The sequence below is a fragment of the Ischnura elegans genome, chromosome 11 (genome assembly GCF_921293095.1).
Source record: "Ischnura elegans chromosome 11, ioIscEleg1.1, whole genome shotgun sequence".
Classification (NCBI taxonomy): Eukaryota; Metazoa; Arthropoda; class Insecta; order Odonata; family Coenagrionidae; genus Ischnura; species Ischnura elegans.
This window is the reverse complement of record NC_060256.1, coordinates 55,812,095-55,828,358: the sequence shown is the minus strand read 5'-3', so window position 1 is coordinate 55,828,358 and position 16,264 is coordinate 55,812,095. Positions and strand designations below refer to the sequence as shown.

Sequence of the window (16,264 nt, the reverse complement as noted above, 5' to 3'; positions counted from 1 at the left end):
TTAATTCAAAAGTGTATTTAAAATATCTAGTGTGCATAAAAGCTGAATAAATAAAAAAATTAAAAAATTATAAATCTTGCACATGACAACAAATCTGAGTACAAACTAGATTGTAATGAACAAAGAATTTCTTCTCTAATGTAATTTACGTTATTAATATAAAAAAGCAAAATGAAGTAAAACTCATGGTCTTCAACCAATTGAGCATTGAGTATTTATTTGTTTATTTTAAGTTTTACCCCGAGAAAGATAGGCAAAATGTTAACTTTCCTCGACGGCCGACAGAGGGCTTCGGTAATATTTTTACAACATCTTCCCTGTGTCTGTGCCCATCTGGAAGGTTACAGGCGACGTCGCAGAATGCTCCAACTACCGCCCGATCCGGCTTTTATACCACGCCATGAAAATATTCGAAAGAGTGATTGATACTAGGCTAATTGACTAGGCTAGGCTAGGATGACCCTAATTACAGCAGCGAACTCAACCATGGAAGGTACGACTCGACAACTATGGGTTGCGATTAAACATCAAGAAGACTGAGTACATGGAGTGTGGACCTCAAACCGATGGCACGATCAGCATCGACGGTGAGGACCTTGAAAAGGTCGAGAAATTTAAATATTTGGGCTCTATCATCAGCAACGATGGAAGCACAACCGCCAACACATGAGCTCGAATTAATGCAACATGGCTGAAATGGCGCGAAGTGACTGGCGTATTGTGCGACTGTCGAATGCCCGAACGATTCAGGGCCAAAGTATACAAGACCGTGGGGGCGAAGGATAAGTGATCCTAGGGCAGGCTAGCGGGCCTTTGGACTTGCTGCCTGCCAAGACCGTCATGCGTGGTGTAGAGCCACATCCTCCACGAGGTGCCCCTGGTTTTCGCAGAACATGACGGATCTAGACCTGGCTGGTCGATAAACTGCTCCCTTCACTACGGTGGGCCCCTGCGCCAAGGTGACCACGTGAGGTGGGGCGGAGGGTGAGAAGTCTCTAGCAGGGGCGACTCCGGAAACCAGGCGACCTCCGGTTTTATTTAGCCTTACTCATACATGCGGGGCTCTGTATGGGCAGGACCTTTATTTCCCTAGCTACTCGTGGGATTTTCATGGATATCAAACAAAAATCTAAAACCTCATCGGAGGCTGCCGCAAGGCGGTCTCTGTCTCTATCTGGGCAGGAGGAGGAGGCCCTGTTGATGAGCCCCTGTGGGGATCGAGACGGGAGCAACTCAACCGCCCTGACAAAAGGGGGCCCTTCGGGGATCCCCACCAAAGTTGGCCCTACTTCCAACCCCTCGGGGGAGGAGGAGGGCTTATTATCAGACTCCTCGGAGTCAACACTGAAAGAGATGCCTCATACTCCCATGACAGTGGAGTCCGACTCCGGTGCTTCCACCTTAGGGAGTGTGGCCTCTGACATGAGAAGGCTCTTCACAGAGAGCAAGATTTCCGCCAAGAGGAATAAGAGGTTGCGGAAGAGGGAGAGGCAAAGGGCTGCTAAGGCTGCCGGAGGATCTGCGCCCCCCCCTGCGAAAGGGTGTACTGCTGGGGACAATGTACCCAGCAGGGGCCCCGAGCGGGGTGTGGTTGGTGCGGAGACCCCGAAGGCCGCGGCAAAACGGAGCCGAACCCCTGGCGACACTCCTTCCGGCGAGGCGAGAGACAATAAGAGGGTTAAACCCTCATATGCTGAGGTCACCAAGGACCTCAAGAGGATGGCCATCGTTCCTCATAACTACCCGACAGGGGTGGTGACGGAGGAATGGATTGCGGAGATCGAGGGGCGACTGGAAAAACTCTGGGACGCTGTCCCAGAGGGCCAGGAGCTCCCGATTTTTATGGGCACCAGGCTCATCAATGGTGCCATGGAGGTTGCCTGCTGCAACGATCTATCAGCGTCGTGGCTGGTGACCGCCACGGAACAGATGGGACCTGTAGAAGGGATCGTCTGTAAGTGTGTTGAGGCGGACACCCTCATAAAGAGGAGGAGACTGATGGTCTGGGTCCCAGGACACAGCAGGCCAGAGGTCAAGCCTCTTCAAGAGCGACTTAAACGCGTCAATCCTGGGCTCAACATCAGCCTTTGGAGGACGTATGACAGGCAGGTGCTTGCAAAGGGCACCCGTTTCATCTTGGGTGTCGATGAGCCATCTGCCGACATCATATCGGGCCCCAACTTTCAAAGGCATATCGGCCTTAGCAAAGTTGAGGTTGCTTTCCTGGGGACTGCAGGGGGGACGGATAAACCGAAACCCCCTGATGAAGAAGCTGCCTCAACCAGCAAGGAGGGAGTGGAGAAATAGTCATGGCAGGCATCACTATGCTCCAGGCCAATCTCCAACACTCCAAGGCCGCCTCAGGGGTCCTGCAAAGGATCCTTTATGAAGGTAAGGTCAATGTTGCTCTGATCCAAGAACCATGGGCTTTCCAAGGTAGGGTCAGAGGCTTGAGTACAACATCTGGTAAAATGTTTCATTGCACCAATGCTGATAGACCAAGGACATGTGTCTTTGTTAATGGGTTGAGAGCCATGCTCTTACCACAATTTACCTCCAGGGACCAGACGGCAGTCCTGCTGACTCTGGGGACTGGTGCCAACATAAGGAGGATTGTTACCTGTTCCTCCTACCTACCATATGACTCTCCGGACCTGCCGCCGACTGCGGAGTTGGAGAGGTTGGTAAGTTATTGCAGATCTAATGGTCTAGAATTACTAGTGGGGTGTGATGCTAACTCACATCATTTTGTGTGGGGGAGCAGTGACTCCAACGATAGAGGCAGAGCCCTAGTGGAATACCTCATGACAACTAACCTCCAGGTGCTCAACAGGGGCTCCTTACCCACATTCTCAAACAGTTTGAGGGAGGAGGTGCTAGACATTACTTTTTGCACCAATACACTGGTAAGTTCAGTGGGTGAATGGAGAGTATCCAACGAGGTCTCACTGTCAGACCACAGGCATATTCTCTTCACACTTATGCTCGCCGCTGAAAAGCGAACCACATACCGGAATCCTAGGAGCACGAACTGGGTAATGTACCGAGACTATTTAAGGGATAGCCTGTCACAGACTATTCCTAACAAATTCAACAAAGTGGAGGAGATTGATGCTGCTGCGGAACATCTGCAGAAGTGCATCATCACCTCTTACGAGGTCAGCTGCCCGTTAAGAACCAGGAAAGAGAGTGGTAATCCACCCTGGTGGGGAGCAGAGTTAGAAAGTCTCCGAAAGGAGACAAGAAAACTCTTTAATAAAGCAAAGAGAACCAGGTTGCCGCAAGATTGGGAAACCTTTAAGGACACCCAACGTAGGTACAAATCAGCGATCAAAAGCTCAAAAAAGAAGTCTTGGAGGCGCTTTTGCGAGAATGTGGAGTCAGTTCCACAACTCTCAAGATTTCATAAAATCATTGCAAAAGACCCGGAAGCCGGAGTAGGGTCTCTTTTGCTTCCCTCGGGAGAATATACGTCTTCTGACAAGGAAGCATTAAAACTTCTGTTGGAGACTCACTTTCCAGGCTCCAAAGAGTCGGAGGAGATGCAACAATGGAAGCCTCCCACCCGTCCGGCTGTGACGGACTGGAGACTGGCCTCCAGCATCGTTAAATATGAAGTAACTAGATGGGCTATAATGAGTTTTAGCCCTTACAAATCGGCCGGCGAAGATGGAATTTTCCCGGCACTTTTACAAGAGGGACAGGAGCTGGTATTACTCCCTATGGTAAGGATATTCCGCTCCTGTCTTGCATATGGGTATATCCCAAAGAAGTGGAGAGCTACCAAAGTTGTCTTTATCCCAAAACCAGGGAAGACGGACTACACTTTGGCTAGCTCATTTAGGGGCATTAGCCTAATGTCTTTCCTGCTGAAAACGCTGGAGAAGATAGTTGACAGAGATGGTCCTCTTAGGGACCATCCTCTGCATCCACATCAGCACGCCTACCAGAAGGGCAGGTCTGTGGAAACTGCACTCCACAACCTAGTCTGTAGGATAGAGAACGTACTGGAACATGGTTTGTATGGGTTTGGAGCGTTTCTAGATATAGAAGGAGCCTTCAACAATACATCCTTTGAACAAATCTGCCTGGCAGCGGACAGGCATGGAATCCATACACACATTGTGAGATGGATCAGATACATGCTTGAGCAAAGATCTGTTACCGCCCGTCTTGGAGGGAGCTCGCTGACGGTGACTGTGACAAGAGGGTGTCCACAGGGTGGGGTGTTGTCCCCATTACTGTGGAATATGGTAGTCGACAGTCTGCTGTCAAACCTCCACAATACCGGTGTATTCACACAAGGATACGCTGATGATATCGTGATCTTGGTTTCAGGCAGATTCCTAGACACAGTATGTGAGCTTTTGCAGAAAGCCCTGGACAAAACAGCCCAGTGGTGTTCCGAAACAGGACTCTCTGTTAATCCAGAGAAGACCAATCTTGTTCTCTTCACTAAGAAAAGGAAGAGAGAGGGATTCACTTCCCCCTACCTCTTGGGAAAGAGACTAACACCGTCCTCATCGGTCAAATATCTTGGAGTCACTCTAGATTCCAAGCTCAACTGGAGAGAGCACATGGATAGCAAACTCAAAAAAGCATGTGCCTCATTATGGACATGTAGAAGAGCCCTTGGTAAATCATGGGGCCTTCAACCCAAAGCCATTAGTTGGCTATACAATGTAGTGGTGAAACCTAGTTTCCTCCACTGCTCAATTGTATGGTGGAAAAAGACCAAACAAATTACTGTTAGGAACAAGCTTAACCACCTACAAAGAATGGCCTGTATGGGCATTACAGGAGCAATGAGGACGACTCCAACCTTGGCGATGGAAACTCTGCTGAACCTTCCCCCACTTTATGTGGAAGTAGAGGTTCATGCAAGAGCCACGTTATACAGATTGAGAAATCTAGGTATGTGGTACGACAGAGGAAATTTCTCTGGACACAGACAACTGTGGACGGGACTGAGGGAGTCTAGCACCATTTTTGAGATGGGGTCGGATTCCATGATGGCGACGTTCAATTCTTCACCGCCTCTTTTTAAAACCCATTTCCCAAACAGGGAATGCTGGGCAAAAGAAGAGGGGAAAGCCCTTCATAATGGAGCCCAAGTGTGGTTCACCGATGGCTCCATGAAAGAAGGGAAAGCAGGGGCAGGCGTTTACAGCCAGTCCCCCCCTAGGAGCATACATGTTCCCCTAGGAAGATATGCCACAGTGTTTCAGGCAGAAATTTTTGCTATCCTAACCTGTGTGCACGCTATTGAGGAGACAGGTCTCTACAAGAGACCAATCCATATATGCACTGACAGTCAGGCTGCTCTAAAAGCCCTGAACTCACCTTGGTGCAGATCTAAACTATTGGCTGAATGCTACAAGGCTCTCAATATTCTGGGCAGCCGCTGCAAAACAGAACTTTTCTGGGTACCGGGACATTCAGGTATCACCGGAAACGAGAAGGCAGATGAACTGGCAAATGCCGGTGCTGAACAGAATCCAATTGGCCCAGAACCAATTGTGCCAGTTGCCTCATCAATTGGGATGGCTGCAATTAAAGGGTGGGGAGCAACCCAACACCTAAAGATCTGGCGGGAAACACCGGGTTTACGTCAGGCAAAAACCCTTATAGGAGAGATCTCTCCTAGACTCGAGAGAAGACTTCTTCTTATGAACAGAAGTCAAGTGCGGACGGTAGTAGGCCTGCTTACGGGTCACTATCACGTAATGAGACATATGCACCTGCTGGGGATAACAGACTCAGATAGGTGTAGATGGTGTGAGATGGAAGAAGAAACAACCACCCATCTAATATGCGAGTGCCCCGCAATCATGAGGACTCGATATAGACACCTGGGCTCACCTTTCATAGAGCCCAAGGAAGTAAGAGATCTTCCCATTGGGGACCTTTTGTCCTTCGTTAAGGACATTGGCCTCTATGGATGATCCATTATCGGTGGTTAGCACAATGGACCTATAGGTCTAAGTGCCCTGGGAGCTGATCCCCCACCGCATAAACTAATCTAATCTAATACAAGACCGTAGTCCGCCCAGTGGCCCTATATGGAACAGAATGTTGGCAAGCCACAGAAAATCAAGAACAGGCCATGCATGTCATGGAAATGAGGATGCTGCGATGGATCCTAGGCATCTCCCGCCTGGATCACATCAGGAATGAAGACATTCGGAAAAGAATGGGAGTTGCACCGATCACAGACAAGATGCGGGAGGCTCGACTGCGGTGGTATGGCCATGTGGTGCGTAGTGATGAGAACTCCGTGGCCAAAACAGCAATGCGGCTGAGTACTGAAGGACGCCGACCACGAGGACGACCAAAGATGCGCTGCTGGCTGGACAAAATTAAGGTGGACATGAAGACTATCAACGCCACGCCAGTAGTAGACGCCCTGGATCGAGCCAAGTGGAGAAGACTTTGCAGAACAGCGGACCCTGCAATAGTGCGGGACAAAGGCTAGGATGAATAGGAAGAGATCTTCCCTAGGTATTTCGCTGGAATCCACATTCCGTGGACAGGTGAAACTTAATTCAGTTCCAAAAAATGTCCTCAAAAAGAAAACCACGGCATCACCTTATTCATTAATCTCCAGAATTTTCCCTACATAGTGAGCAATTGACTTTTTGCTGCTGAATCTAGCCAGAAACCAATCTCCACTTTGAATGTTAGTCACCGAATTTGTTAAGCTTTTTCGACTCATGCTATCTTGTTTCAGGCATTAATACCATGTCGTCTACATCCTCTTCGTAAGAAGACATTGTCCAATGCCCTATCATAATCAATCAACAAACTGAAGTAAGCTATCTTTATCAGATAAACCTTCAAAATAAAAGTTGATGGGAGGATTCTAATTAAAAGACTTAGTTTTATAAACTTCGGTATTTTGCAACATTTGAGAAAGTTTAACGCAAGAACTGCCAGACAGAAACTAAAAGTTTAACGCAAGAAGTTAGTCAGAAACTAAAAATTCAATCCATACTTCAACCTCGTAGCCTGGGGTAAGTGCGACAGGGGGTCGCACTTATCCCAGGCAACGGGGTCGCACTTGCCCCGGAAGGTAGGAATGGATGGTTACGACGGGGAAAGTGCGACCCCCTATCTAAACTAAATATAATGACCCGAGTTCCTAAATTTAAAGTAAAGCAAGGAAAACCAATCCATGAAGAAGAGAAAACAAGATATAGTTCTTACCTAACACCTCCAATGCGTTGATTCAGAGGGAACTGCGGTATAGCCTCTCCTCACAACCAACTAAGACTACGAGATGAACGGACGGGTATATTTCCTAAGCATGTGGAACGAGAAATTAAGGGATAAATATTACAAAGTCGTTGGCTCTGGTTTCATTACTATGCGTAGAATATGTTGCACGACCGCCACCTGCTTCGAGAACGGAAATACGATTTTCCTGAAGGGGGGTCGCACTTACCCCGCAGTCGCACTTACCCCACCTCACCTTACCGCCACCATGCATTGTTGATATGCATAGCAAGCTATCATTGAAATATTGTTCCAATTTTCTCGGATTTAATACTATGGGTGTAAATCATTTTAAGATTCCTCGACTTCTAGGAGTTTTTAATAAACACAAAATGTTTTTAAGCTTTCAACATTCTTTCTTCTAAAAAAAATATGCATTTTCTCTCTACACTTCAGCAACATTCTTTACTTTTCGGAGTGGTTTCCTTATAAAAAGGACACCAATATGGTGACAAAAAATAGACTCCGAGGACATTTTTTTCTTTCCTCAATTCGGCGAATGATAGAAAAACGGATGGGGAGAGCGGTTCTGAGGATGAGGTAGAAGAAAACGTAAGGAACCCATCTGGGATAAAGACAATAGTTATTGCAAATCTGTCTTTGGGCCCTTTTTCTTGAGCCAGCAGTTCCAGTATTCCACCACTAACCACTACCTCTACCTTTGCTTCTTCCTACCCTCCCGCTCCCATCCAAACTCCCTCTCCTTCTCCCTTGCCCTACCCTGAACATCGACCTTCAACACCCTCTCAAGCAAGCAGTATTGTGTGGTTTGATAATCTGGTGGACACTCCAAATATCTCTTTTGGATGGGGGACAGGCCACAAGATTACTTTGATCTCCTATTTACGGGAAGGTTTTTTTCAGTCAGTTGTGGAAGAAACAAACAAATTTTTGGAAGAATTTGCAAGAATTCATTCTTTCAATTTCGGTGTCTCCAAAAGATCTCATATGACGGACTGGAAAAATCCTATCAGCAGAAGAGTTCAAAGTTTTCCTGAGACTTACATACCACATGGGGATTATTTCTCCACACCAGCTAGCCGACTACTGGAGGACTGATCAAAAATTTGGGCATCAATATTTCTCTCGTAACATTTCGCGTGGTCTGGGACATGATGGTGAGACATTTCTGCATTTTGCCAGAAATCCGGTGGATGGAACATCTATCTTGTCTATGTATTATCTTTTATTTATGATAATCGCAACACCAAGTACAGAAACCAAGTGCCAAAGCAACACAAATAGCTTTACTGCAAACTTCGTAAACATTTCCACTTATGCTGAAATATAGTCAACACCCTCATTTTTTTCGCATGGCATTATTGAAATATGGAGCATGTCCATTGACGTACACCTATTTTTGAAAAATTGATTATAAATTTTGCTCGAATCATATATAAACATGCGTAAGGAACCATAGTACTAAACACAAACTAAACAAAAAAAATTTTTGGCTAATTCTGATGACTTCAATGAAAATCAGGCCCGTATAGAATGTGTTAATCCCACGTAGCACACAGACATCTGCAGGACATTCGGCAACTGTCCACCAAGACAACTGAGAATGTCAGGAGGCTATCAGCATTTATGCTAGAGGATGTCGGCTGCATGCCTGCATGTCAGTAATAAAGACTGCCTATAAAGAGGCAAAAGACTGCCTATGAAAGAGGTAAAATTAGAATTTTCTGCTTATGGAGTACAAACTTACTTTCACGCAGTTTCTTTTTGAATTCTTCTGTTGTCATTCTCCCATCATTGACACAAAATTGTAGCTCAACTCCAAAATGGTTCAAGACCTTCAGGCTTTCTGTATCTTTTTCTATGAGGTTGCTAAGGTCACTTAACTTCTCTTCTCGCTCTTCAGAAAACTTGCCAAAGAGGAAAGCATAAGCTAAATACTTCCTCTTACAGCTGTACTCCTCTGGTAATTTTGCAGATTCACTAAAGAATACAGATCAATTAACAACATATTAGTGCATTGAAAAGTAGGGATTTACATGTTCAATCACAGCGAGCCAGAGCCCAAGCAGCAGGCGATACCCATTGGATATCTAAGTAAGGCTCATTTATCCAAAATGCATTGTTATTACGCAATAGATATTTTGAAAATGTTACATATGTAGATATCTTATTTTTAACATCCACGATGAGTTTTAAAAACAATGTTACACAGATGTCCAAGTTATGATATCTGTGATATTAAAACATAGTTATTCCAAACAGTATCCATACATAGCATATGTTCCGTATAGAATTGAAGAGCACAAATATTTTCCTTGTTGTGTATGTATTGGAATTTCGACAAGTTGTGAAGATATCTAAGAGATGTTGCAATATGGACAAACACATCCACTGTTCAACATCATTTACTAAGACCTTTGGATATTTGACAAATACATATACATATGCCGTATTATATTATTTATATATACACAACATTAATTGGATTAACATGGGTATTGCATGAATGAATATGTTATTGCTGACAACTTTTTCTTGATGTTGTTGGGAAAGGTGGCAAAACAATGGAGGGGGATGAGGGGATAAATCACCCCAAAGATTCAGAGAAATAAAAAAGTTGTTTATTTTCTAGTTTTTAAATTTAATAACTGCATCTGTTTAAAGGTAAATTTTTAGTGCCAAAATGAAGTAAAATGTATATCCTGGAATTTTATTTTTCAAAAATTATTCCAAATCCCCCTATTTTCCCATGGGGGAGGGGGTCGCCACCCCCAATCCCCCCTATTCCATCCCCCCCAAACCATATTCCTAGTTAAGACACTGGTTGGGATATTGATTGCTGCTTGGGTCTTAATCCCAAATATGAGAAGACTGTTTGCCTGTCAGACACTTGTGACACAGACAGCTCTAGAAAAAATCCTGGATCAGCCCTTGATTAGTTTCATTTAATTTAATGAGAGAAATTATGCAAAATATTCGTAGTACATATTATATTTCATTCATAGTAAAATATTCATATTTCAGTGTTCAACAAATATAACCTTGTCACGAATGATTTACGTTAATTTTGCCTCCATTCAAGCATGAAGGACTAAAAGATTCAAGGGCATATATAGGGGGTGGTCCCAATCATTTGAAAATTTACACCTTTCCCCCATAATTCATGGAAAAATTGAAAAAGTTGCAAACTTCATGGTTGTTCTCCAATGAAATTTTTTATTTAATTATCTTAAAAACAATGTTTAAAAGCACTGTATGTTCATCTAAAAGCAACTTGTCCACAAATAGGAGACTCCAGGAGTAAAGGTTTTACGTACCCGTTCTGCAAATACAATTGATGAATTAGTGTTGAGCCGAACCTGGGAGTCGGCTTGCATCCCTTTTCTATTAAGACCCTGTTGAAATTTGTCAAACAGTTGTGAATACTTAAGTTCTTGCTTAACTCATCTGTGAGGATTTTAATCACTGAGACACCTAAATTTTCTGAAATTAAAAAATATAAGCAGCATCTCAAGTTGATATTCACAAGAAAACTTCGGAGGGTGCTAGAGGTGGGTGCCTCTGCGCCAACAACACAGAAAACAAGTCCATGCTGCAGGGCTGCCTGCAACTCAACCAGAAATATGATATGTATCTCCCAGTATGTACCTGGTACTAAAATAAATGATCAATATTCAATCTTAGTTTTGCTCTTCTTAGCATGTATATATGTACTTGGAATTAAAATTATAATCCTAAATGCTCAACCAGTACTATGATATGTATCTCCTAGTATGGACCCCTACTAGAATAAATAATCAATATTCAATCTTAGTTTTGCACTTCTTAGTACGTATTTATGTACTGGGAACACAAATCTTCTATATTATTTCTACTGTATAGATAACTTTTTCTCAACTTATACGCAACCAAACTCTACAAATGAGGTACCAAAATGCACAGAATTTAACAGAGAACATGCAACGGCATATCATACTTCCTAAATATTGCTATTGTTTCCTAAAATTGGTTTTTAATAATTAAAAAAAAACAGAAAATAGACAAAAAACAAAAACCGGTAAATATTCCTGACGTTAACGGCGCACAAACTGACACACTTGTTCATTTGCAACAATATCTCGCATTCGTTAAATAACTTTTATCAAAATGCGGCTGATTCCACATTCAAGTCTCCTGTTGATACGTAAGTAAGAGTCATCATGCGATTAACAGAGGATAGTGTAATTACTTCCAATGTTGTGTTTAAGGAGGTCCTCTGACCTCAATTTGTACATGAACATTCCAATTAAATTTGTACATAAGACCCTGCCTTTTTTTTCTACATTTTAAAATTAGAAACGCGCCTATCCCTCTGTGGACCTGCATTGAAAAGAGCGGGGGAAGCCCGCTGGGAGTGGGTGCAGCACGCTCGTTATAATCCTAAATGTCTAATTGGCACACTAGTAACCATTGACATATATGCAGATACAAGCTGCAAAAAAATGCACCCAGCGACAGTTGCCGTGCAATTTTTGCTGCCGGCTGATACTAATTTCAGTTTCGTTCCTGGAATTAGTTCTTGCTCCCAGCTCTTAATCGTGTGTTTTTTATTTACATTGCTTAATCATAAGAAGATGGGCAAGAATTATTTTCATTATGGTATAAATTAAACCACCTAAATTAAAAGATCAAGTAGTCTCACAAGCGTTTGGATCCATGAAAATGACTAGGGAAAACAAAAAATAAAGATATTCACAATTCATCATTGCCCTTGCCCAGGCAACAATCAATATCCTGACACATACAAGCAATATTGTAGGCATTAACATTTGGCATCTGTGCATATAACAACCTTAATCCAATTAACATTATTTTCACAAATCATCGTAGATTTTACAGTGGAATTCGAGGTCCATATTACAACACCTCTGAGATGCCTTCACAATACCTAAAGAGTAGATAACGATTGTGCCTATCATAGTTTTTGGTAATCCCCAGATATGCAAAGAAAAATCTGTGCTCTCCAAATCCATTCCATCAATTTGATGTTGTAATATTGACCTTGATTTCCACTGTATTGGACATTGCTCCGACGTTGTTTGGTGGATCCTTTGGATATTAGACAGATATCTGCTCTTGGTTAATTGAATTAACATGCATATTGCGCGGATGTAATATGTTAACGTCGATAATGTTGTCAGGATGTGGTAGTGATATTGATTGCTGTTCGGGTGGTGACGCTCCCGCTCTTTAAGCATAATTGGCACAAAAACTTACATCAAAATAATAGTTTCACCATAATTAAAAAGAGACTTACCAGGATTAGGGAGGTAAGCTACAAGTACATTTGCTGACCTAGGTATTTTTAGTTCTCCACCATCCTTCTTGTCAGTATTTAACAGCATTGAAGGTCTGGGTGAAACGCTGGATGAAATATCCTAATGATAGACATGTAACAAGTTATAATTAATTACCCAAATGGTTAGAATCAAAGTATGTACCTAAGGAGCAATCAATATCCCAGCAACATCGAGGCAACATGGTAGGTGTTAACATTTGATATCCGTGCAATATCCATAATAATTCAATTAAAGTTGTATGGATATCTATCAAATATTCAAAAGACCCACCATACAATGATGCATGGATGTACAACGGTGGATATTGAGGTTCATATTACAAGTCTCTAAGATATCTTGACAACTTCTAATGATGGTGCTTATTATTGTTATTAGAATGGCTTTGGAATGGGTGTGCTGATTATGGTTATTAATGATCCCAAGGCATACAAATAAAACATTTGTGATCTTCAATTCTATACAGAACATATGCTACCTATGTATAACAATTTTTTAATCCCATAGATATTGTAACTTGGATATCTAGGTAATGTTGTCCAAATAGTCATTGTATAATAACAATGTGTTTTGCATAAATCAACATAGTTCACATATCTGATGGATATCATCTGCTACTTGGGTGTGTAATGTAACAAGTAGTCACATCTTTTTTCCTTGTCTTTCATATTTCTCTTTTCGCTGCCCTCATTATTCTTTGAGTAATGAACAGTGGCGAATACAGATTCTCATCTCTGAAGGAGCTTTGCACCCTCAGCCTTCCCTAGAGTGAGTATAAGACCTTATACTTACCCCAGAGGTGACCACCATTGCCCAAGCAGCCTTTGATAGCCGAACGATACCTAAATAAGGTTAATATGATCAAAACACTTTTATTACATGAGGGATATTTTGACAATGTGACATATATATCCATCCTACTTGTAACATCCACAACGAGTTGTAATAATAATAATAATTTATTCTTCCATGCATGCATATTTTTTTACAGATTATAACATCCATTCAAGGAAGTAAGTAAGCCTGTAAGGCAATAAGCCTGTGTTTAGGCTACTTCAAATTTCATAATTTGCGGAAATGATAGCACATACAATCAAAATACACAATACCTTGAGAAAAAAAGCATTATGCGCGTAATAATATCATAACAGAGCTGACCGGAAGATGAGATACAACTTGTAATGTACAACACATATGATACCTAGGGTATTTTCTGCAATATACCGACCCTTTACCATAACTTTTCAATGTCTTCAAAAGTCATTATCCATTTCTTTATCAACCTTTTGTATTTACCAAAAAAATTTGTCTCTTTAATTGTATTTGGTAGCATATTATACAACTTTGGTCTCATATACAAAAAACTCCTTTTATACATCGTTAAATTAGGCTTGTGCATAGGGATCGAGAAACCTCTGCAAAAATTAAACAACACATTGCTCCCAAAAATTTTTGGGCTGTATCCACTACGCAAAAAAAAACATTTTTAACACTTTATAACAATGCATATATCTTAACGGGAGTATGTTAAGTTCAATGAATAAAGGATGGGAATGTTCGTAATGCTTTTTAAGTAATAATAGTTAAACAATTTTTTTCTGCATAAAGTAGGCTGATTTTAAGGTTTAAAATATGCTCCACCCCAACAAGTAAGCCCATAATCCAACTTGGAGCATACCAATGCATGGTAAATCGTTTTTCGGGCAAAGAGACGGCATTTATTACGTATAAAATAAAATTTGGTGAGACTACGCTTTAAAACAGCACTTACATTTGCGATTTGCTATTCCCATTTCAGGCGATAATCTAAATTAATGTAACATAGACATCCAAATTGTAATATCCATGATGTCAAAACATTGTGATTCTAAACAGTATCCATTGGTAGCATATGTTCTGTACTTAATTGAAGAGAATCAATTTTTTGTTTGTATGTCTGGGGATCCTTTCCCATGGGCTACTACTTGGGTCGCGGTGGAAAGGCTTGCGTGTTCCCATGACCCCTTTAGCTGCACTGGCGGGATTAATTCTAAATTATTCCCGGCAGAGCCACCCATGCCAGATAGGTCGAAGGGTAGGAGCCAGACGAAAGGTAGTCCACGTGATGGTGTCACGTTAAAAACACTGTTGGAATGGAAGTGGGAAACCCTACCAACTATCTGTTCCCTGAAAAAATGGAGTACAACCAAATGAGCCACAGAATCTCATCGCCCGGGACCCATCTGCAAAGGGCGGGTGTCGGGCACGGCAGCGAGGTCGGCAAGGTCCTCGGGGTCGTCAACATGCGAAATCCTTGCAGAGACTTATCATCATCAACAGCAGCAGCAATGAAGAGAGAAGAAAAGAAGACCAAGAAGATGGAGAAGAAGAAGTCGGCTATAAGTGTGGGGACGTGGAATGTGACAACTATGATGAGGGCAGGGAAGTTAGAAAATATCAAAAGGGAAATGGATAAAGGGAGGATAGATATCTTAGGATTATGTGAGGTGAGGTGGAGGGATGAGGGGGAATATTGGAGTGATGGGTATGGGGTTATATATAGTGGAGGGGAAGAAAGCCAGCGAGTGGTAGTTTTAGTATTAAATGGGAAGATGGGTAAGCATGTGGTAGGCATAGACCAGGTAAGCGATAGGATTCTGGTGGTAGAAATTGAGGCGCGGCCCACCAACCTTGGTGGTTGTGGTCCAAGTTTACATGCCCACCAGCAATCATTTTTTCCCATGGTAATTTATGCGAACTGCTGTGCAAGATCTTACAAGGATTGAGGGAAGAGAAAATGAGCTTACCTGAATAAAAAATATGACAGGAGTTTCTGGATTTTTAATTGTTTCCCGAAGTCGGATGACATCCAGGTAATTATCAGAAGTTTTGAATTTGGAGCCTTCTTGAGGCACAATGAAGTACAAGATGTAACAACAGGCATCAGGATTTTTTGTAGAAACTGAAAAAATGATAAATGCATTATTGCATTTAAAAAACATCTCAAGGATATCAGTCAACTCTGAATCACGATAATGAAATGGATCAATTGAAAAATGTATAAATGAATTGCAAACATAAGAAACATACTGATAGCCGCAGTAACTCAAAAGCCCCATTCAAAACTTAACAAGACTTATTATGATCCACTCCAGTTAATTACAGATTCCTTTAGTTACAGCACATAGGTTCCATGAATCAATCAAACAAACAATTTTTGAGGACTCAGGATCAAGTAGCAATTGATGTCCCAGCAACATCCAGGCAACATTGTCGGCATTAACATATGGCTCCCATACAATATCCATGTTAATCCAATTAATGTTTATGGATATCTTTCAAATATCCTAAAGACCCACCAAACAACGTCGCACATGAACATGGAGGTCCATATTACAATATCTCTTAGATATCTTCATAACATCTAATGAATAGATAATGGGTGTGCTTACTATGGTTTCTGGTCATCCCCAGACATAAAAACAAAGCACAGTGCTCTTCAATTCTATACAGAACATATGCTACCTATGATTACTCTTTGTGATAATAGTATTTAATATCACCAATATTACAACTTGAGTAACAAGATGAGTAGTAGAGAAGTCTCTGGAAAACCTAGTGTAAACAATGGGAAATTAAATTTGTCAGATCATGAGACACAATGGTCACATTGAAAATTATCATTACAGGGCATGAAGTAGAAGATAACGCCA

The 16,264-nt window shown here is 42.1% G+C and overlaps 2 protein-coding genes across 2 annotated transcripts in view; one reads left to right on the top strand and one right to left on the bottom strand.

Annotated features, from left to right (window-relative positions):
* Positions 1-16,264, bottom strand: part of LOC124168226 — a 32,266-nt gene that overhangs the window by 6,642 nt on the left and 9,360 nt on the right. Inside the window, exons 3-6 of the mRNA XM_046546364.1 lie at positions 15,359-15,513; positions 12,533-12,653; positions 10,554-10,719; positions 8,984-9,216 (exon numbers count right to left, since the gene is read on the bottom strand). Coding sequence (XP_046402320.1) covers positions 8,984-9,216; positions 10,554-10,719; positions 12,533-12,653; positions 15,359-15,513 — 675 coding nt within the window. The remainder of the gene's footprint in view (positions 1-8,983; positions 9,217-10,553; positions 10,720-12,532; positions 12,654-15,358; positions 15,514-16,264) is intronic.
* Positions 777-2,651, top strand: LOC124168227. Its single transcript, XM_046546365.1, has 2 exons — positions 777-2,391; positions 2,561-2,651. Exon 1 carries the CDS (start codon positions 1,069-1,071, stop codon positions 2,305-2,307), a length of 1,239 nt encoding a protein of 412 aa, XP_046402321.1. The 5' UTR covers positions 777-1,068; the 3' UTR covers positions 2,308-2,391; positions 2,561-2,651.